Source organism: Hoplias malabaricus, chromosome 7, assembly GCF_029633855.1.
Source record: "Hoplias malabaricus isolate fHopMal1 chromosome 7, fHopMal1.hap1, whole genome shotgun sequence".
NCBI lineage: Eukaryota > Metazoa > Chordata > Actinopteri > Characiformes > Erythrinidae > Hoplias > Hoplias malabaricus.
The window spans coordinates 38,808,577-38,832,579 of NC_089806.1; the positions used below are offsets into that span (position 1 = coordinate 38,808,577).

Sequence of the window (24,003 nt, forward strand, 5' to 3'; positions counted from 1 at the left end):
AGATTCTTCTGCACTAAGTGTGACAGTGTCAGTGGGCGTGTCAAACTAAAGAAGCTCCAGATAGAGCACAGAGCGTCAAATAAAGCTTTATCACACAGTGGAGCTTTATGGGGTCATTTGCAGCATGATATATTTAACTTAAAGAACAGTAAAAGAACAGTGAACCAGATGGATCTGTATACAGTACTGTGCAAAAGTCTTAGGCACCTAAAATACAGTGGAACCTCTACGAACGAACGCCTCTACTAACGAACTTTCCAAGATACGAACCGGGCATTTGAATATTTTTTTGCCTCCACCAACGAACCACGACTCTAGAAACAAACCCGAGCCTCCGCCGAGTCGGCGGCTGGAAAAGGCCACTGACCCCAATAGGCGAGTCTCCCAGCGCCCAGACTTAAGTGAGCTTTTAAGTTTAGCAAATTGTAGCTTTAGCAATTTAGCATTAGTGTAAATAGCAGACATCGAAATTCGTGCTAAGTTAAGACTTATCTACGCTTTGTCTCCCCACATTCACCGCCTACTCTCCGTTATTCCACCCACCCCCCACCTCCCGTCATACAGCCAGTGCCTGTGTTACTCCTCCAGCCAGTCGTCACGTCTTCAAGGTAGCGATGTGTAACCACTTAAAACTTTATTTCTTTTTTATTACTGTTACCACTGTATTTCTTTTTTTTTTAGTAACACTACATGTATTTTTTTACTAATTTGAGAGTGTTGTAAACACATAGCAGTACAAAAAGTGTGACTTTCGGGGTGGGGGCTGGAACACATTAATTGCTTTTCCATTATTTTGGAAAATAGGGGAAAAATGACTCGAGAATGAACTTTTCCACTTACGAACCGGGTCACGGAACGGATCAAGTTCGTAGGTAGGGGTTCCACTGTAATTATATATTTTTAAACTAATGCCTTCTCAGTGAGCGTGGTTCTTGTATAAAGCTATATATAATCACAGTAAATACAAAATAATAATAATATAAAACATAAGAAATATCAAATATAAGATTTTTTTCTATAAAGTAGTAGGTGACAGTGGGTTTGAAGAACAATGTTTTGTTCAGATTCTCCTTGATTTGCATGAATTTGTTAAATCAACAGCACACAGCATTTAAAATCATTGTTTATTTACCGCTAAAACTAGGTACTGGATGATAACCTCAAATAATACAGACTCCACGAGGAGTCTACAATAGCAGTGCACAGAAAAAGTGTCTGGGAACCCCTGCATTAACATAGAGTTGACTTTACTGTTCCCTATAGAAATCCAAACAAAATTAACGAAACTACGTGCCACATAAGAGAAGAGAAGCACTGACGGGAACCAAGACTCAAAAACACACCTCTCATAGAACATCGGACAACAAATTCATAAAGAGCAACATTGAAGAAACACTAAAAGTAATTAAGATCCTCTCTGGATCGTCCTGAATAGCTGAATTATGATAAACCAATAATATGTCTGTTACAACAGCGCGCACCTTGGGATGAGGAAAACAATATTAACCAATAATATAACATTTGACCTCCCCTTTATTCCACTCTCACTGATCGAATGCAGATCAGAGACCCTCTCTGGTATAGAAGATATGTTAGGGCACAGAATAAATGTATAAACGCAATAACAATTGGATTTCCAATTCACGTCGATTGTTATGTGCTACAGCTCCCAGCACAGAATGAAAAATATCACTATCATCAAAATCTTCGAAAGCACAGAGATGTAATTTTTCAGGCCTCCAGCAGATGCCCAAGGGTGTGGAGGCTTTAAAGGAAGATGAGGGTGCTAAACAGGCCTTAGATCAGAGGCTTCAAGCTCAGCGTTCTCCTGAACTAATGAGAAACTCCTCACTGTTACTGTGAACACAAGGAGCACCGTTTCTGATCCAGCGCAGCAGGCTAACGCTGCACTCCCGTTACCTTCGGCCGCTTTAAGCTTCAACTCTCCTGTGCACCCCATTACTGTAATGATGAGAAGATGCAGAGGAAAGATTAGCATGATGATTTAGGACCAGACGTGGTGTGTGTGTGTGTCTGTGTAGAAACAATGGTGTAAGAAAAAAAAAAAGGAAAATAAAAAGCTCTAACTCTGCTTACAATTAATAGAAAGTGTGACCATTTTTGCAGTTCCTATTACGCATACTGTACAGTCCAAACAGCCCATTATGAATGTAGCTTATGCAACAGCCTACAACTGTTTAGCTGTTAAAGAGGCAATGCCTGGTGAGTGGAATGTTCAATTGATTAGGAACAAAGCAGTTTTGCCCTTAATTGAGTAGGTCGTACATGTACCGGGCATGCTCAGTTGGTAGATCATCATTGATTGAAAGTTTTTTCTTGAGATCATGTGTTTGTTTTCTCCAGTGTGCTAGGCACTCCCTCGCTTAAGGGCAAGACCTCCCAGTACCTCCATTCGAGGTCCATAGGATATGAGGCACTCCCTCGCTTAAGGGCAAGACCTCCCAGTACCTCCATTCGATGTCCATAGGCTATGAGGCACTCCCTCGCTTAAGGGCAAGACCTCCCAGTACCTCCATTCGAGGTCCATAGGATGTGAGGCACACCCTCGCTTAAGGGCAAGACTTCCCAGTACCTACATTCGAGGCCCATAGGATGTGAGGCACTCCCTCGCTTAAGAGCAAGACCTCCCAGTACCTCCATTCAAGGTCCATAGGATGTGAGGCACTCCCTCGCTTAAGGGCATGACCTCCCAGTACCTCCATTCAAGGTCTATAGGATGTGAGGCACTCCCTCGCTTAAGGGCAAGACCTCCCAGTACCTCCATTGAAAGTCCACAGGATGTGAGGCACTCCCTTGCTTAAGGGCAAGACCTCCCAGTACCTCCATTTGAGGTCCACAGGATGTGAGGCACTCCCTCGCTTAAGGGCAAGACCTCCCAGTACCTCCATTCGAGGTCCATAGGATGTGAGGCACTCCCTCACTTAAGGGCAAGACCTACCAGTACCTCCATTCGAGGTCCATAGGATGTGAGGTACTCCCTCGCTTAAGGGCAAGACCTCCCAGTACCTCTATTCGAGGTCCATAGGATGAGAGGCACTCCCTCGCTTAACGCCAAGGCCGCCCTGTACCTCCAGTGGTGCAGCGAGTTTCAGAGCTCCTCAGGGTCTTGGAGGCTGAATCCGAGGCAGGACAAGCAGACCAGTGGTCCCACATGATAACATCATTTACTAATGTCAGTCTTAAACAGTTAGATTTTATGTGATAAAAGCAAGTTGCAATTTGTATGTATTAATGCATTTGAGGGTGGGGAAAGGGAGAAGGAAAGAAAAAAAAAAAGAACAAATAAGCAAACTCAATATTGTTTCTTAAAGAATAATGAGAATTGGGATCCAGGTTGTTGCATAGCAATAGAAAAGATGTATTTTAAATCCTGCATTCTTTCCAGGTGCAAAATGTTAACATCTGTGTATTGGTTTGTCAAACTAGTCAAAACATAAGCCAGACAGTCTGAAAACATCCTGTCACCTGGGCCACTTCAAACCCGGGAAGCAATCTGTCTGTTCTGGAAAAAGCCATTCAGAATGCCTTTTCTGCACTTTTCTTTCTTGCTTATCCTATCAGTCACGGGCAAAGGGTGGACTGAGAAACAATGATTATTCTGGGCTTCACGCCCATTTAAGCTCCAAATCCACAATTGTTTGAAAGACTGGCAGAATTGGGTGTGAAGGCTATTTACAGGGCAGCATTTGTATCTACATAAGCCTCTCATGACAACTGACAAATTTACACAATTATAAACTCTTATTCCAAACAACATTGTCATAGAAGATGGCTTTTGACCGTTTTGTTGTTTCAACACAGTAAGAGTTTTGATAACTCACACCTGCTGGAATGTGTCTTCATGAGCGATTCACAACATACCATAACTGAAATGTAACAGAGGCTACAGTAAAATAAATAAATAAATAAATCACACATATATACGTTAGATACGTGAGGCAAAAAACATCCAGCATCTCGCTAATGCACTCAAACGTATTCTCACAAACTGGTCACAAGTTTAAAGAAATCCTAGGTAAGATTGGGTATTTCCACTATTCAAAAAGTTACATAGTGCAGTTTCTATAGTACTGAGCCCAAAATAGCAAAGACAGAGACTCTATTCTACCGATTACAGGTCAGTGAAGCATCACTGATTTTGAAGCTGTAATTTTAAGGTAACAATATTACCTAGGGTATCTGTGTATGCAAATTATTTCAAACCTACAGTTAATGTAGGTGCATTGATGCACTGACTAACAACATTTCCATTACATGTTAAGATGTTAACACATCTTCTGAGGACAATTCTATGTGTTTTCCAGCACAGTTCGGCTTAAATGATAGTAAACACTTTTTAAATAATTTTTAAGTAAAGCCCATGGATATTACTTATTCATTCTTTTACTTGAACAAAGCATATTTAGCAGTTTTCAGTTTCTCCTGTAGGGGTGCTATATACACAAGTCACATTTATTCTCTTTACAGAAGAAACAAATATAAGACAAAGGGTGACAAAAACACCTAAAGGTGCTGAGTTATTAGGTATTAATTTGTCTAATATGTTTTTAAATTAAACAATCAGCAAGTTTTAAAAAGAATATTTTTCGAATAGAACAATATCTTGTTTTTTCTTTGTATTATTGGAAGCTACCAGCTTTTGTTTTACTATGTAAACATTTCATAACGAATTGAACAATAGAAATTAGCTGAAGTGGGCGGCACAGTGGTGCAGCAGGTAGTGCCGCAGTCACACAGCTCCAGGGGCCTGGAGGTTGTGGGTTTGATTCCCGCTCCGGGTGACTGTCTGTGAGGAGTGTGGTGTGTTCTCCCTGTGTCTGCGTGGGTTTCCTCCGGGTGACTGTCTGTGAGGAGTGTGGTGTGTTCTCTCTGTGTCTGCGTGGGTTTCCTCCGGGTGACTGTCTGTGAGGAGTGTGGTGTGTTCTCTCTGTGTCTGTGTGGGTTTCCTCCAGGTGACTGTCTGTGGGGAGTTGGTGTGTTCTCCCTGTGTCTGCGTGGGTTTCCTCCAGGTGACTGTCTGTGAGGAGTGTGGTGTGTTCTCTCTGTGTCTGTGTGGGTTTCCTCCGGGTGACTGTCTGTGAGGAGTGTGGTGTGTTCTCTCTGTGTCTGCGTGGGTTTCCTCTGGGTGACTGTCTGTGGGTAGTTAGTGTGTTCTCCCTGTGTCTGCGTGGGTTTCCTCCAGGTACTCCGGTTTCCTCCCACAGTCCAAAAACACATGTTGGTAGGTGGATTGAAGACTCAAAAGTGTCCGTAGGTGTGAGTGTGTGTTGCCCTGTGCGACCCTGAACTGGATAAGGGTTACAGACAATGATTGAATGAAATGAGCCGAAGGAGTGATATGACGTGCCTCCAGCAGGAATGATTTTTATAGTAATATTTTTTTTCAGCAAATAATTCCATAAACATAATTCATGCCTTTTTGTTTATCCGTTTAAGTGTATTTTAAAGAAATGAATGAACGTAACTGTGAAAATAATTTAGGACTGTGGCTACGTTGTGCCATTTGGGACATATACTGTATCTACTGTCATGATGTGAAAATTATAATACGCTACAGGAATAAATATGGGAGAGAATACAGAAATAAATGGAGATTGAGAATCAGTTTATATTCCCCTCTTGGCACCCTGGATTGAAATCGTATTCTGAGGTGACTTGAGAGTCCAATCCTATTACAAAGATTTATGTCCGTTGTCATGAAGTGGCTCTGTAAGTATTGTACAGCCTTATAAACACAGCCCTTCAGTAAAGTTTTACCAGGTGAAATTTTGACATTTACTGCTGAAGGACAGCCGTCTGGCAGTGTGTGTGTGTGTGAGTGTGTATGTTGGTTTTGCTCTTCAGTAACCCCTGATAGTGCAGCAGAGCATCTCTCTGTAAAATTCTCCAATAGCTGCACTCATGAAATATTCAGACGCATATTAGGAATGGAGCTGTTTATGGTTGATGAGCGGAATACTAACTCAGTCTTGCTGCCGCTGCTGTTGGGCAAGTCCTGCATCCAATGTTAAAACATGCATCACTACTTCATGCCTTAACGACGTACCCCCAGTTTGCGAAAGCCATCTCTGCGCGCACAAAAGTCTGATAGAAACAGACCAAATGTTCACGATGGATGGCAGTTGCTGGGGCTCGTCATTTGGCTCGTCAGTTTCTTTCCGGGACACCTGCACGACCAGCTGCCATCTTTAGCAGAGCTGTGGGTTTTCTGCAGAGTCAGAGCAATGTACGCAGACTTCCAGGACTCTTTAGAAAAGGGCTGTTTTCAGATTGGTATAATCCCACAAGCAGGAGCATGATTTAGTCAGTACAGCAATCGCTTTATATATTTAAGAAAATTCAATGTGTATGCTCCAGAGTGTGTGAGTGACAGGGGGAGTGTATGAAATCGTCCACAGGTGTCTGTATAAATTAATGTGTGATGTCATAGACGGGGCATGTTCCTTCCTTGTGTCCAGTGATTCTGAGCGGATCCTGGACCCACCATGGCTCTAATCGGAATGAAGCGGATACAAAATATAAATCCATGAATGACAATTATATTCAGGCTTCAGGGAGCGTATTCATACAAGTCCTTTGCTTTTAGAAGCCTAAAAGAGCCCATATTGTGGAAATGTGTATTTTCCTTGCATTTCTGAAAGAGTCTGATGTAGAAAATAAACCCTGTTAAATTTTTTAAATGCACTGTTCCACTCCCCGGGACGTACGATCTATAAATAGACAGGAAAAAAAAAAATATCCCGCTTTGAATTTAAAGTGTTGTGAATTTAACATTTTGTGGAGAAAATCAACTTTTCATATATTTGCATATTTAGCCTATGGCAGTTTAGCTCCGCCCATTCATACATCAGTAATAAGGTGTGTTTCAGCTCGGAGTGCTTCTGGAGTAAGGCAACCAAACAGGGCAGAGGTCATTTACATACATCAGACTCAAAGGCACAGTGATAAGAAACAGCCTGAATGATTCCTATGGGATAAAGAGAGTTTAGAAGGTTGCTGTGTAAATTTGGCTAGGATCGATAGCTGAAAATTTAAATGAATTAGTATTCTACACCTAACTATGAGGGTTGCCGTGGACGTTAATGGTCCGATCAGCAACCAGCTACACCTAACTCCTAATGTAGCTTCCGTGGGCTCAGCCCTTTCCCTTCATCAGTACCCAAAACATACACTACACCGCTAGCTCTTCACAGGGGTCATCAGGCAGGCACTTCCCTTGTCAGCGTTTTGCTAAATTAAGCCCATGACACCTCCGGAAGGCTCATCACTGAGGTCTGGCTTCCTAGACTCATCCCGCTCCAAGCTAGCATTACAGCCCTATCACACTGTTATATGTAGCGCCACATTGGCCTCCATGGTGACTAAGACCCAGTCTACACAGGTCCGGATATTTTCTGTCTGTATTTTATTTTTACAGGTCACTGTAAACGAAGGTTTTCAAAAACACTCTTCAAGGTGAAGATATCTGAAAACGCAGTCGTCAGTGGTGTCATGTGTATGGCCAAAATGCAGCTTTTCGAGGCGGTGACATCACACAGCTTACCTGCCTCTGGCTGAAATTCAACTTGCCCCTCCCTCCCAATAGAGTGAATTACATAAAACTGAAAACGTAAAAATGAATAAATATAAAATGATGTTGTATTAGAAATATATTCATTCTTTCATTGCCTGTAACCCTTATCCAGTTCAGGGTCGTGGTGGGTCCAGAGCCTACCTGGAATCATTGGGTGCAAGGCAGGAATACACCCTGGAGGGGGCGCCAGTCCTTCACAGGGCAACACAGACACACATTCACTCACACCTACGGACACTTTTGAGTCGCCAATCCACCTACCAACATTTTGGACTGTGGGAAGAAAGCGGAGCACCCGGAGGAAAACCACGCAGACACAGAGAGAACACACCAAACTCTTCACAGACAGTCACCCGGAGGAAACCCACGCAGACACAGGGAGAACACACCACACTCCTCACAGACAGTCACCCAGAGGAAACCCACGCAGACACAGGGAGAACACACCACACTCCTCACAGACAGTCACCCGGAGGAAACCCACGCAGACACAGGGAGAACACACCACACTCCTCACAGACAGTCACCCGGAGGAAACCCACGCAGACACAGGGAGAACACACCACACTCCTCACAGACAGTCACCCGGAGGAAAACCCACGCAGACACAGAGAGAACACACCAAACTCTTTACAGACAGTCACCTCACAGCTCACAGTTCACAGCTGCGCCATCGTGCCGCTCATTAGAAATATATAATTGTATTGTTTTGACGTCTCTCTTTTAAAGAGGTTCTATTGCCCCCTACTGGACTGGAATGATAATGCAACCATTTTCATATTCGTCTGAATGGGCATATTTTCAAAAACAAAGGGAGGAAAATCTCAGTTTTTAAAAATATCCGGATCCGTGTGGATGGGGCTTAATGCTATATCTAGTCCTACTAGTACCGTTAGTGTGTGCTCAGTGTCACGTGAAACTCACCTGCCCTGTCCTTCATGAGCCTAAAACACCACACACCTAGGTTATTTAATTAGATAATAATAACAGAAGTTCCGGTGCATAAACCAACACAAATACTTTTAAGTGCAAAAATATGAGCCCTATAAACACAGATGTCTGGTTCCTATCACCCCCACTGTGGATAATTATCTGCCAGTTGCTCTAGAACACAAACCTCTCTGAATGACTTCGTTTACATCTTAATGAAATTCTGAAAAAACAGATAGAGCTTCCCTTTAATCCTTATAATGAGCAATAACTTATTGTGCAAAGTTGCCGCCGAGTCAGAGCCAAGTTTACACATTAAAAAGCCTAGCGATCAAAAGACACGCTCATTGTATTATATTAAACATGTCGGCAAATTATCCTAAGATGTTTCATCCATTACGTTCAATCCGATTTTAAAAAGAAGGATTACAGAATGGATTACAAAAAGTCCTGTTGCAGTATTTGTCATTCTCGCTCACACTCTCTCTCCCACACACACACACACACAAACACACACACGCTCACCCTTTCCTCTGACAGCTAGTGTCAGGCTTCTATTCTCTGAGCCTTAATGCTGAGGCCCTCAGAGCTAATGAGAGCCCATTAGCCAGAGGAGTGTCCAGGCAAGTGGAGCTGACTGTGCTTGTGTATTTCAGCTCGGCTGCCGCTCGCTGCTATAAGAAGCGCGGCTATTCCATGTCCGCCTAATGAAAGCCTGGCCATCACCTGGACGTGCTGAGCGTGGAGAGGCCGGTGCTAAATGAAGCTCTCTGTCACCACTCCAAACTGCCAGATAGGACGGTGTCCTGAGGAGAAGGAAAAGGGCAAGCAGAGGCTGGGAGAATGCGAAAGACACTGAAAGAAGATGATGATGAAGTGTGGCTGTGGCAGGGTGTCTGTCTGATTGTCAAACCATTAACCAGCGCACTCCTGTGTGGGCCTAAAGTCATGGCCCATGTCTCTATTAGTCAGCTGAGGCAATGAGGCACACAACAGCATCCTTCACATTAGTTTAGGTAGAAGTAGCTTAAGCAGATTGTTCCGCTTAAGTATCCAGACAATTCAAAAGTACTGCCTATGATGGAAGATAGTAGGCTGAGCCCTCAATTCACACGCTATAGGGTCAGTCTAAATTAGGTGAGGCACCCATTTTGATTTATTTGGGCCAATAATCAGCACTTTGGAGCAGTAGTTATCTTTTTTTAATTAAAGTAGATTCACGTTGGATTTAAGCAAATTCTTTTAACATAGACTGTCATAGGACAAGCCTTTTCTTCAGTATTTGTACATTTCTGTACTTTTAAATTCTATATTTTAAGTTTATTAGTTGTAGGTCATGTATATTTTTATCAGTGGTTTACAGTTGGTTCCGCACGAATGGTTTCTAGAGGGGCGCTAATTAGTGCAGCACCGGGTTTGTTTCGGAGCGCGCGGCTTAGAGCGAGCGCGTGAAAGAGAGTTTGAGCGAGTGTTTGTAATTGTTTATCATCGTGTTTCAGTAATAAATTCACACGCGGAATGACTCTATATCTGTTTTCATGTGTTTTATATAAGAATGGCTCCTGCCACTGTGGTGGTCGAGAGTATCTTTCTGTCGGTTAACCTTAGGGTGACCAGATCTGAGATTGTGATGGGGGTGGGTGACTACTGACGTGCAGACTGACCAATTAAATGTTTACAGAGAAGGTTTCGACCAATAACGGTAGCTCTACTGTCAGCATGTGTAATCAGAAGATTTTAGGCTACTTCACCACACCCCCTTTTCCACTCAAGCGAACCAATCGGAGTAGGGGAGGGCGGGACTAGTTTGTGAACGAAACTTCTCGAAGTTCTATGTAAGCTCTAGAAAAACAAAATCCCGGACGTTTGTGAAATTCCACCCGGACATTTTTTTAAGTCTAAAAAAAGAGGACATGTCCGGGTAAAAGAGGACGTCTGGTCACCCTAGTTTAGTAATATATAGAGAAGTGTAAGTTACTCATTTGCTCAGGAGATTAAATGAAATATGTCAAAGAACAAAAAAGTGAATAGATGACTTTCCAAAAACGATTGAAAGCTATAGAGAAAATGGGACTCCTTAAAGCCATCACAGACCTGACAGACCATCAAAACTCTGCCCATCAGATAGAGTACAAACAGCTTGAGACACAGGAGGAAATCCTATTAAATCTCACTTCTGATCTGAAAGAACACACAGGTGCCTCTACCAGAGTGCCCAGAGAATCTGAAGACTCTAATGCGGTGTTTTTCTTTTCCTATCAAAATAAGAGGGGCATTCAATATGGCCTCAGTATAAAAATAATCTACTAATCTGCATGTAATTTTATAATGGTTTATAATCCCAAATATCTTCCTCCAGTGTATGTAGTGGTGTAGCAGTCATTTTTATACTCTGTGACTCTGTAGTTTATATGTAATGAAAGGGGGAAAAAAATAAATACCATGTATCAATAAAACCTGGTTCCTGATTTTTTTTATTTCTTGTTCCACGACGTCCAAACCAATGTCTGAGGAAATCTGTCCCTGTGTATTTGCTGCAGCCTGCAGTCTTGGTCGTGTGGAGAAGAAGAGTTTACATTTCTGGACCTACTGAGTTCAAGTTTGTCCAACTACAGACCAAGCACAGCGGCTATAGTCTGTCACAGTGATGCGTCATTACACGACCTCGACACAACAGCATAAACTGACCTTAAAGAGAACATGCATTGTTTGTACAGAGAACTGAGAAGCCATTTGCTAGATCTAACAAATGTATGGACATTAAGGTGCAATAAAAGGTGCTTCACTTGGTACATACACCGCGAACGTCCTGAACGCCCCCTCGTATTGTGATGCATATCATGTATTATGTAAATGTCTCATGATTCAAAACTTCTGCCAAAACTGCCCCAAGCTTAATGGGCCTGGGCTCTCCTGGCTTATCTGCATGAGGTGGAATAGAGGGAGTCATCACCAACTCCTGCTGAGACTGTAATGGAGAAATACTCTCGATCCCTGACACGGACGGGAGAACAGCCAAATTTCGCTGATCTGAATCCAGAATGGGGATGCTGTGTTCTGGTCCTTCCCCAGCGAGTACAGGCGCTAACAGACGCTAAGAGACTCTCTGGTGTACGTACGGACCTTATGAAGGACAGCTTGTGAAGGACTGCTCAGAGAGGCAGGCAGGGATATGTACGTGTGTGTGTATATATGTGTGGTTCTGTGTGTGTTTGTAATATCAATCTCACCGTGTTCCGTCTGCCTTCCAGCTAACCTTGTAGCCGTTCTGCTCCAACAGACGAATGTTCCGCCTGTCCATCGACACGGGCTGAGTGCCTGGAAACCCGGACCTTACACAGAGATCAAATAAAGGGGTACACTGTTATCATATCAGTTCCCTCATATGAACCCAAGCACCACAACTTTACAACTACATCTAATTTTGGTCCGACACGCTCTGAGGAGAACACTACCTGCATTGGGAAGGAGGGATTGCAAAGACAAAATGGCTGCCCACGTATCCTGCCTAGTACTGATGGAAAACTGTCCACAGGGGTTACCTTCTACCCTCCCCAGACCAGCTGCTCATGCTCCATCTACAACTGCTACTTACCTCTGACTAGTTGCCCATCCTTCATTACCAACTACACTGATATTTATATGGATTATTAGCTGTTAATATTCTAATGGCTGCTATGACAACACCAATTCCAATAAAGTTGGAACATTGATTTGCAAATGCTTTTTAACCTACATTCATTGGAGTACACTACCAAGACATACAAAGAGATATTTAATGTTCAAACGGATAAATGTTTATTTCCCCCAAATATTCCCTCATTTTGAACACATTCCAAAAGAGTTGCAGGCCTCAAGTTCACCATGTTCTTCGTCAACGGTCAGGAGCCCCAAAGGACCTTCACAGAGCAGGCATTGTGCTGGTGCGAGTGGATCAGACACAGCAGTGCTGCTAGAGTTTTTAAAGCTCTCGGACTGAGAATAGTCCAAGAGAATGACGGCACGATCTGTGCACCAACAGATGAGCTACTGTGTCCTACTTTACGTCTAACATGGTGGACCAATGAGGTAGGAGTGTCTAACAGAGGGGACAGTGAGTGGTATGGTCATTGGTGCTAATGAAACGCACAATACATGAGTGTTTGGATGTATTTATTATCAGTTATTACCGTAATTCCCATCTCAGACCCGACATAACACTTTCATTCTGCCCATTTATCCGCAATAATAAATCAGCGGCGGATCTGTCCCATTTATTAGCAAACAATGCAAGGGCTGCTAATCTATTGTGCCCCTGGTAAAATTGAACTAAATGACAGAAAACTAATTGCTTTCTAATCTCCCCGAGGCTGATTCAGATCTTATTCTCCCAGAACCCCCTCCAAATACCATCCAACCCCACCAAGAAAAGAAAAAAGGAGGGTTCTGCTTTGCTCCTCTTCGCCGGGAGCAGCATGAGTCACCGTTCACACCTCAGAGCTAATCAATATGAAGTCGGAGGACGAGGAGGACTATGTGACAAAAGCCATTCTTGTGCTGCAAAAAAAGGGCTGTCATTTATTAAGGCATGACTATACTTTTAGGCAGTTCAGAGGACATCAACGGAAACGTTTCCGCCTTTTTCTGTAGGCAGCCAGGAGAAAAGGAGCTATTTGCATGAATATGTTGCTTGTGACAAGACTTCACACTGATGTAAGTCAGGCACAACCCCATCTAGCCCCATTCTGAGTGTGTGGCACTTTGCAAAAGAAAACAGCGCTTCTTGACAGACGCTAAGTCAAACAATTTAGAAGAAGAGTTTAGAAAAGTCATATTTTATCCATGGGCAAATTGCCTTAGACAGGTGAAAAGGGGCTTTAACGTTGGTTCTTTCTTTCAGCTCAGTGCCTCTACAGAACTATTCAGGAAGTGACCCCAGCTCAAGTATGAAGTCGTTTGATTGGGGGGTCACATCTCACAACTCTTCTTTCTTCCTGTTAAAGTCTCCATAATTAATCAGACATTCTCTGACCTATGGAAGATTTAACAGCTTAAAATGGATGGTTTTCCTCTTCTTAACTGTATGGATTACACGAATCATGTCCTACTGCGCACGAGTTCAGACCTCTTACACATTTCTCATTTAACACAGTGGAAAAGACACACAGGTAACATCCATCAACTCACTTTTCCCACTCGCAGAACTCCTGGCACTTCCGCTGCACCTGTCCCAGTTTGGGCTGTGTGGTCACTTGGTTCACGCCTTTAACCGATATACCCTCAAGAAAGACAGCCCCCTAACAGAAACAGAAAGGTATTAGGTAAACAGCACAAACAACTGAGTAATCAGAGACCATTTATTAATGTATTCATTTTAGTATAGGATGGCACGGTGGTGCAGCAGGTAGGTGTCGCAGTCACACAGCTCCAGGGACCTGGAGGTTGTGGGTTCGATTCCCGCTCCGGGTGACTGTCTGTGAGGAGTGTGGTGTGTTCTCCCTGTGTCTGCGTGGGTTTCCTCCGGGTGACTGTCTGTGAGGAGTGTGGTGTGTTCTCCCTGTGTCCGTGTGGGTTTCCTCCGGGTGACTGTCTGTGAGGAGTGTGGTGTGTTCTCCCTGTGTCCGTGTGGGTTTCCTCCGGGTGACTGTCTGTGAGGAGTGTGGTGTGTTCTCCCTGTGTCCGTGTGGGTTTCCTCCGGGTGACTGTCTGTGAGGAGTGTGGTGTGTTCTCCCTGTGTCTGCGTGGGTTTCCTCCAGGTGACTGTCTGTGAGGAGTGTGGTGTGTTCTCCCTGTGTCTGCGTGGGTTTCCTCCAGGTGACTGTCTGTGAGGAGTGTGGTGTGTTCTCCCTGTGTCTGCGTGGGTTTCCTCCGGGTGACTGTCTGTGAGGAGTGAGGTGTGTTCTCCCTGTGTCTGCGTGGGTTTCCTCCGGGTGACTGTCTGTGGGGAGTGTGGTGTGTTCTCTCTGTGTCTGCGTGGGTTTCCTCCGGGTGACTGTCTGTGAGGAGTGTGGTGTGTTCTCTCTGTGTCTGCGTGGGTTTCCTCCGGGTGACTGTCTGTGAGGAGTGAGGTGTGTTCTCCCTGTGTCTGCGTGGGTTTCCTCCGGGTGACTGTCTGTGAGGAGTGTGGTGTGTTCTCTCTGTGTCTGCGTGGGTTTCCTCCGGGTGACTGTCTGTGAGGAGTGTGGTGTGTTCTCCCTGTGTCCGTGTGGGTTTCCTCCGGGTGACTGTCTGTGAGGAGTGTGGTGTGTTCTCCCTGTGTCCGTGTGGGTTTCCTCCGGGTGACTGTCTGTGAGGAGTGTGGTGTGTTTTCCCTGTGTCTGCGTGGGTTTCCTCCGGGTGACTGTCTGTGAGGAGTGTGGTGTGTTCTCCCTGTGTCCGTGTGGGTTTCCTCCGGGTGACTGTCTGTGAGGAGTGTGGTGTGTTCTCCCTGTGTCCGTGTGGGTTTCCTCCGGGTGACTGTCTGAGGAGTGTGGTGTGTTCTCCCTGTGTCTGCGTGGGTTTCCTCCAGGTGACTGTCTGTGAGGAGTGTGGTGTGTTCTCCCTGTGTCTGCGTGGGTTTCCTCCGGGTGACTGTCTGTGAGGAGTGTGGTGTGTTTTCCCTGTGTCTGCGTGGGTTTCCTCCGGGTGACTGTCTGTGAGGAGTGTGGTGTGTTCTCCCTGTGTCCGTGTGGGTTTCCTCCGGGTGACTGTCTGTGAGGAGTGTGGTGTGTTCTCCCTGTGTCCGTGTGGGTTTCCTCCGGGTGACTGTCTGTGAGGAGTGTGGTGTGTTCTCCCTGTGTCTGCGTGGGTTTCCTCCAGGTGACTGTCTGTGAGGAGTGTGGTGTGTTCTCCCTGTGTCTGCGTGGGTTTCCTCCGGGTGACTGTCTGTGAGGAGTGAGGTGTGTTCTCCCTGTGTCTGCGTGGGTTTCCTCCGGGTGACTGTCTGTGAGGAGTGTGGTGTGTTCTCCCTGTGTCTGCGTGGGTTTCCTCCGGTTGACTGTCTGTGAGGAGTTGGTGTGTTCTCCCTGTGTCCGCATGGGTTTCCTCCGGGTGCTTCGGTTTTCTCCCACAGTCCAAAAACACATGTTGGTAGTGGATTGGCGACTCAAAAGTGTCCGTAGGTGAGTGAATGTGTGTGTGTGTGTGTGTGTGTGTGTTGCCCTGTGAAGGACTGGCGCCCCCTCCATGGTGTATTCCCGCCTTGCGCCCAATGATTCCAGGTAGGCTCTGGACCCACCGCGACCCTGAACTGGATAAGGGTTACAGATAATGAATGAATGAATGAATTAATTAATTATTTCAGGAGATATTTATAAGAAGATTGGATCTGAAGTTAATCAATATTTCTAAAATAAAATTGTTTAGTGTCGTCTCTCAATTCTGTGCAGTGCCCCATTTAATGAACCAAGACAACACACCTCTGTTCATATATTATTAATAATACAATGTACTACACTGTTTGAATCCCCATGAGCAAACTCATTTGAGATCGCTACAGCACCCTACACAGACAGTTTGTACATTTACTAATGGATGGCTATGAGCTGTCATTACATTACATTAGCTTCATAGCTCCAGTGCAAAACTAACAAACTTTAGACAGCGAACATATCTTGGCTGATCGATTATATATAGGTTGAGGGCAAAACTGTGTAAATTAGATTTTTGGCAGAGCCGTAGCTTTAAAGCAAGAGCGAAGTCCAGGCCCACTTGCCTGTCATATCCTCCTACGCACACAACCAACTCAGTTAAACTTCCTCCGAGCACCTCCGCCAAGCTGGGAGAAAAAATATGACTGACATTAATAATCAGGGGGAAGGGAAAAAAAAGGTCCCCCTGAATAGAAACATAAGCCCTCCTTCTGCCTCCTGCTTGATTTGTTTTCCGGTGCCATCGTTGGGAAGCGGTGCGTCTGATGGATATACACTGTTGTAATTTCATTAGACCCATTACAAGGGACATCCACATAGGTCTAGCTAATTGCGCTATTCTAATGAGACAGGAGGAAGCAGTTGCAATTATCACACAGTGAGTCGTTCATTAAATGGATGAGGAATCGAACATGGGGCTGCTGCTGCTGCTAAAAAACTTACTGAAACTTGCTAAAAACAAACAAACAAAACAAAACTAGGCTTGTGTTCAAAACCCCATTTAGCTGAAGTCAAAGGGGAAGTTAGGAAGTCATTGGTATGAAGCTGATAACTGACATAAGTATTTGAATCTGGATTTTTTAAAAACATTTAAATCATATTTAGGTCATTTTTGTGCATAAACATGAAATAATTAGTGACATTTTTCATTCCTTTAAATTTTAACAATGTTTTGATTTTGTGATTGTTGTGTTTTCAACTTGTGACGGTAAAAATGAGATATGGATTTTTAAGATTTTAATGTATAACTGATTTTTTTTTGCAGGTAGGTGTCGCAGTCACACAGCTCCAGGGACCTGGAGGTTGTGGGTTCGAGTCCCGTCTCCGGGTGACTGTCTGTGAGGAGTGTGGTGTGTTCTCCCTGTGTCTGCGTGGGTTTCCTCCAGGTGACTGTCTGTGAGGAGTGTGGTGTGTTCTCCCTGTGTCTGCGTGGGTTTCCTCCGGGTGACTGTCTGTGAGGAGTGTGGTGTGTTCTCCCTGTGTCTGCGTGGGTTTCCTCCGGATGACTGTCTGTGAGGAGTGTGGTGTGTTCTCCCTGTGTCTGCGTGGGTTTCCTCCAGGTGACTGTCTGTGAGGAGTGTGGTGTGTTCTCCCTGTGTCTGCGTGGGTTTCCTCCGGGTGACTGTCTGTGAGGAGTGTGGTGTGTTCTCTCTGTGTCTGCGTGGGTTTCCTCCAGGTGACTGTCTGTGAGGAGTGTGGTGTGTTCTCCCTGTGTCTGCGTGGGTTTCCTCCGGGTGACTGTCTGTGAGGAGTGTGGTGTGTTCTCTCTGTGTCTGCGTGGGTTTCCTCCGGGTGACTGTCTGTGAGGAGTTGGTGTGTTCTCCGTGTCTGCGTGGGTTTCCTCTGGGTGACTGTCTGTGAGGAGTGTGGTGTGTTCTCCCTGTGTTTGCGTGGGTTTCCTCCGGGTGACTGTCTGTGAGGAGTGTGGTGTGTTCTCTCTGTGTCTGCGTGGGTTTCCTCCGGGTGACTGTCTGTGAGGAGTGTGGTGTGTTCTCCCTGTGTCTGTGTGGGTTTCCTCCGGGTGACTGTCTGTGAGGAGTGTGGCGTGTTCTCCCTGTGTCTGTGTGGGTTTCCTAGCGGGTTAATAACGGCTTTATTTGTTTATAATCCTGATTTTACAGATATAAGTGTAAATGTGGTCTAACGGGGAAGATATAGCATGCTAACATCAGAATGAATTACTGTTCTATTTATGTTTCAGATGGAGGAGAATATAACAGTCTTACCCAAAGACTCCTACTGGTATAGGGTTATGTGCTCAACAGAGAAGGGAACCGATCCCTAGTCTTCTACATATAAGGCAGAGAAATTACCCACTATGCTACACCCAGTGCACTGTCATTTGTATTCATCGTGTTCAGAATACACAGCGCATCAAAATACAGTGAACTTCGTATATTACGGCAGAATGCTTCCACAGATAAAAAGATATGAAGTAGCACACAAGGGGCAATAGAGATGAGGAGGTAGTGCACACACTAGACAGACAACAGATAAATGAAAAATAAAAATAAAAACAAAGACATCAAACAGTACAGGAGACTGTACGGTATGGTGGGGGCTAGATGCAGGAATAAACAGGAATAAACTCACAGCAGTAAAACACACCAGTGCCATCCAAGCAGAATGAAGGAAAGTGGGTTAGTGAGCTGGTGAAATCTGCTTGCTCAGCTTCAGGTGAGACAAACTTCAGGCAACTTCTTTGCTTTACGCAGCACCCCCAAAACAAAAAGAAGCTCACCTCCTTAATGTCAGAACGACTCCAGCAGCTCACTGAAGCCGCATTTACATTACGTCTTTCCACCTTAACTTGCACAAACATGTCACTACACTGAATCATGGCCAATGGGAAAACAGTTGGTTTTATTTACTGAATAATTTCTATTTTTATTCAATTATATGGGGACGTGGCTCAATGGCACAGATTCTCACATAGTCTACGGCTTTGAGGTACAGAACGATGTTTCTTTGCAACAGCAAGATATAAATGCATCTTGATCTCATCAAATTGGCCAGTGAATTGGTTTAATCGCTTATGGTATCTCAGTATATTACAAACTGCTATCTTCTTATAAGACAGCGAAAAGCCATTTCAGCAACTCGGACTCACTCTATTCAGACCACTGTAAACCTGTATTGAGTAGAGTGTGACCAGATCTGAGACGGTGAGGGGGGGGGGGTATTCTCAGCTGAACCCATGTGTGCTTTTAGGTCCTTTACACCTTTATTTACTACACAAAACATGGGAATTTCTTTTTTAATTCATCCGAGAACTTAGTTACATTTCGGCATAGCTGCTCGAGATGAGGGTAGGTACATGAGCTTTGTCTGACGTAAACAAGGACTACTGACGTGCAGACTGACCAATTAAATGTTTACAGAGAAGGTTATCGACCAATAACGGTAGCTCTACAGTCAGACCGTCCAATCAGAAGATTTTAGGCTCCTTCACCACGCCCCCTTTTCCACTCAAGCGAACCAATCGGAGAAGGGGAGGGCGGGACTAGTTTGTGAACGAAACTTCTCGAAGTTCTATGTAAGTTCTAGAAAAACAAGATCCCGGACGTTTGTGAAATTCTGCCCGGACATTTTTTTAAGTCTAAAAAGGAGGACATGTCCGGGGTAAAAGAGGACGACTGGTCACCCTAGTATTGAAGCTACATCATACACTTCCCAGAGCATTCACACTGCTTCGATATAAAGCACAGCAGGCGTATGGTCATAAGGTTTTGGGTCATGTTACTGAGAAGCCCCTGACCAATGGAATCATTACTAATGACTGACGGTGAAATAAAAATGGATAAACTCTCACCAGTTTCAGTTTCTCCTTCTTCTTCTTGCCTGGATTGGACCCTGACGAACTCGGCCCGGAGTCCTGACCGATCACGTTCCCGTCGTCGTCCGCTTCGCCGTCGTCCTCAAAGCACCACTCGGGGAGCTGGGGGGCAGGGGGCGCGTCATCTACGTCACCGTAGCGACGGAAAAGCTCTTTCAGGTAGTCTCCTTTGTAGATGCCAGGAGAGCGAGCCTTGGCGAACGCCGCCACAGCAGCCTCGACGCTGAACAGCACGGAGAGAAACAAACCTCACTCTTATGGACTTTCACAGACTCCTTACCCCAATAGATATTCAGTAATATTTAGAATTAAAAAGAACATAAACACTTGCGTATTTACCCGTCTGAAACTACAGGGCGGGACATTTTTTGAGAGGGTCATTTAAAGGGAAGAAACAGCCTTGAAGGGAAGAACGAGCCTCGACTGTGAGCAAATCGAATCAGGAAAAGTGAATCAAATCATCGTTACACCGCTATTATTCACTACGTGATTTAACTCAAGATTTTCATACATAATCTGGTGGAATCAAAACAAACTCATACAGCCTCTCAGGCCTGCGTAGGAGATCTTATTGTACATTGTTGTGGCCAGAGGTCCCTGGAAAAATATACCAGGCAGGAAGGGTATATGCAGTAAATGGGGGGTGGGGGGGGGTCCATCATAATGGTGAGAAATACCGTATTTAAATCTATTTATTATTAATCTGGCCATACCTTACTTTATGTGTGTGCTTAGTGTTTCCACAACGGAGGTCCCCAACTCTGGGTTGGTGTCCACCCATGTCCGTCAATGCCCTTTACCCCGCCCCACACACACACTAAACCCTAGCAATTAACCACAGAGTTGAATTAAGTGCATGAGCAAGGCACTGCCCCCCCTCCAGAACCCCAGTGTAAAGCATGTCCCTGAAGATGTAAACATGTCACAATCAATAATGGGATCGTGAACGGCGTGACTGTTAACAATCTATGAAAGGTCACGCTTTGGTATTCACCGCGGCACTGCAGCGCGCTGGAGTCTGGAAGGCAAAACAGAAAGAAACAAACAATCCTGCTTCCATCTCACACCTCTTTTAAAATAACAGTGGCACTGTCAACATGTAGCACTGCCTCCCAGGTGCAAAACAAGATGCTTTACCGGATGATTACCGGAGACTGTTCCGACAGTGACCTTCTCAGAACCCATTTGCGAGTGTGTCTCAAAGCCTAAAGACACATCAGCCCTTCACCATCGATAATGAATAATTTATCTGGCACTGCAGGCTTCGCAGACGTTTCCATTATTCCGTTCCCTTCGCAAAGCAAATCGCCTGTACGACCGGTCTCCTCGTGAATCACTGGACCTCTGTCATATCACACCTCCTGGATCCTAGCGTAGTCGTTTGAGTAAGACAATTACCCTTCATTGCTATTGCTGGACACACTTGGGGTCATTCCGTCTTTTGCACTTCAGCAGTTTCCTCTCACCGCCGGCCAGGTCCAGTCCCGACCGCGGTGTAAATCTTTTATCGTTTCTATTCTCGGGCTGTTTATTTTCAGATCGTCTAGAAGGTGGGCGAATGACGCAGGACAATGCGTGAACTCAAACACACACACACACACACACACACACAGGTGGCCTCTCACCTCCAGTCCATTTTTTCCACTAGGTAGGCGCAGATCAAAAAGCCCGTCCGATTGAAGCCATGGGTACAGTGGACTCCTGTGGGATAGAGAGACAGTATGAATGACTGGTTACTCACTCATTCACTCACTCACTCACTCACTCACTCCCGTCTCCTCCTGGGCTGCATGGTTCTTGACTAAATGAGAACTGACACCACAATTCTTCAACAGAGTTCTCCATAAATAGCAGCATCTATAATTACCACATCGTCAGAGATTATGCAGTAGTTACATATAACAGAAGTTAATTGGCGTTTGAGTACGTGGTCAAATATGCAACGTGTCACAGCAGCTCAGAGATCAATACAGCCGGCTATTACAAACGGATAAATCAACGGGCGGGCGATACAGCACAGATATCTCATGATACACATCGTGATATTGACACACAGCACTGGAGGAACATCACACGCTGCTCTGCCTCGAATCTAATTAAAGAAGAGGAAGAGAGCTTTATTGCACAGGTCAATAAGTGACAACATGGCGCTTCAGCTGCTGATGGACCCCGGATGATGACAGAAAGCCCCCCCCCCTCGTGTTCTGTTCGTACAAACCTCTTAAAGTCAAGTGCTGCTTTTTATTTTAATTTATTCGGTAGCTATAATTTTATTAATAATACAAAATAAAGGTCCCGGACAAATGGGATGATTGGGACCAACTTTTTTAAAGAGTTATTTATTATTAATATCATTGAGCACTCATAAATTTGAGTAAGACCCTGAGTGTAAACATTATAGAGCAGTCTGCCTGTGCTTTTTATTTTCACTCTGAATGTCATTCCTACAAGACGAACGGTATGTTGTATATTGTGTAGCAGTAGTGTTTGCTCTTGTAGATTAATAAATAAATGTTATCAAAGAGACCTTTGTTGTTACTTATTTATGCAGTGCAATACATTCATTCATTCATTATCTGTAACCCTTATCCAGTTCAGGGTCACGGTGGGTCCAGACCCTACCTGGAATCATTGGTCGCAAGGCGGGAATACACCCTGGAGGGGGCACCAGTCCTTCATGGGCAACACACACACTCACACCTACGGACACTTTTGAGTCAACAATTCACCTACCAACGTGTGTTTTTGGACTGTGGGAGGAAACCAGAGCACCCGGAGGAAACCCACGCAGACACAGGGAGAACACACCACACTCCTCACAGACAGTCACCCAGAGGAAACCCACTCAGACACAGAGAGAACACACCACACTCCTCACAGACAGTCACCCGGAGGAAACCCACGCCGGACACAGAGAGAAAACACCACACTCCTCACAGACAGTCATCCGGAGGAAACCCACGCAAACACAGGGAGAACACGCCACACTCCTCACAGACAGTCACCCAGAGGAAACCCACGCAGACACAGAGAGAACACACCACACTCCTCACAGACAGTCATCCGGAGGAAACCCACGCAGACACAGAGAGAAAACACCACACTCCTCACAGACAGTCATCCGGAGGAAACCCACGCAGACACAGGGAGAACACACCACACTCCTCACAGACAGTCACCCAGAGGAAACCCACGCAGACACAGAGAGAACACACCACACTCCTCACAGACAGTCACCCGGAGGAAACCCACGCAGACACAGGGAGAACACGCCACACTCCTCACAGACAGTCACCCGGAGGAAACCCACGCAGACACAGGGAGAACACACCACACTCCTCACAGACAGTCACCCGGAGGAAACCCACGCGGACACAGGGAGAACAAACCACACTCCTCACAGACAGTCACCCGGAGGAAACCCACGCAGACACAGGGAGAACACACCACACTCCTCACAGACAGTCACCCGGAGGAAACCCACGCAGACACAGGGAGAACACACCACACTCCTCACAGACAGTCACCCAGAGGAAACCCACACAGACACAGGGAGAACACACCACACTCCTCATAGACAGTCACCCGGAGGAAACCCACGCAGACACAGAGAGAACACACCACACTCCTCACAGACAGTCACCCGGAGGAAACCCACGCAGACACAGGGAGAACACGCCACACTCCTCACAGACAGTCACCCGGAGGAAACCCACGCAGACACAGGGAGAACACACCACACTCCTCACAGACAGTCACCCGGAGGAAACCCACGCGGACACAGGGAGAACAAACCACACTCCTCACAGACAGTCACCCGGAGGAAACCCACGCAGACACAGGGAGAACACACCACACTCCTCACAGACAGTCACCCGGAGGAAACCCACGCAGACACAGGGAGAACACACCACACTCCTCACAGACAGTCACCCAGAGGAAACCCACACAGACACAGGGAGAACACACCACACTCCTCACAGACAGTCACCCGGAGCAGGAATCGAACCCACAACCTCAAGGTCCCTGGAGCTGTGCGACTACGACACCTACCTGCTGCACCACCGTGCCACCCCCAGTGCAATATCATGTCTATTTTACACAAGTGTTATGTAATTTTTGCGTAATCATAATAATATAATTTCCCCTGGGGTCTACGCTTTGCTGACCTTCAATGCAAATGGTTGTTACTATCATATAAAATAGTGAACTAAAAATAAAACAACTAATAAAAAGCAATAAGAATCTGTGTTGAGTGAATTAATAAATGCTTAAGTTGAAAATAAAAAAAAAAGCCACAAACTTTCTCTCTCACCCTCTCAGTCTTTACCTTGGGTGAGAGGAGGTGGCGGATTATGGTGGGAACGGCGGAGGAGAGGATCTGGATCACCTCACTTCTTCTAACACTGTCTGTAAAGAGATGGATTTTCTACATCTTTTGTCACTAACAGGCCCTTTCCCACCATCCACCCTCTTTACTGGGCACTCGCCACTGACGGTAACGGAGAAACAGCAGAAAACACTGCAGGAACAGC

General features: G+C 45.3%; 1 protein-coding gene across 1 annotated transcript in view; it reads right to left on the reverse strand.

Moving 5' to 3' along the window:
- Positions 1–24,003, reverse strand: part of rngtt (RNA guanylyltransferase and 5'-phosphatase) — a 178,495-nt gene that overhangs the window by 138,963 nt on the left and 15,529 nt on the right. The window contains exons 5-8 of the mRNA XM_066677731.1: positions 21,094–21,169; positions 19,445–19,691; positions 13,691–13,800; positions 11,755–11,856 (exon numbers count right to left, since the gene is read on the reverse strand). Of these exons, the coding sequence (XP_066533828.1) occupies positions 11,755–11,856; positions 13,691–13,800; positions 19,445–19,691; positions 21,094–21,169 (535 nt within the window). The remainder of the gene's footprint in view (positions 1–11,754; positions 11,857–13,690; positions 13,801–19,444; positions 19,692–21,093; positions 21,170–24,003) is intronic.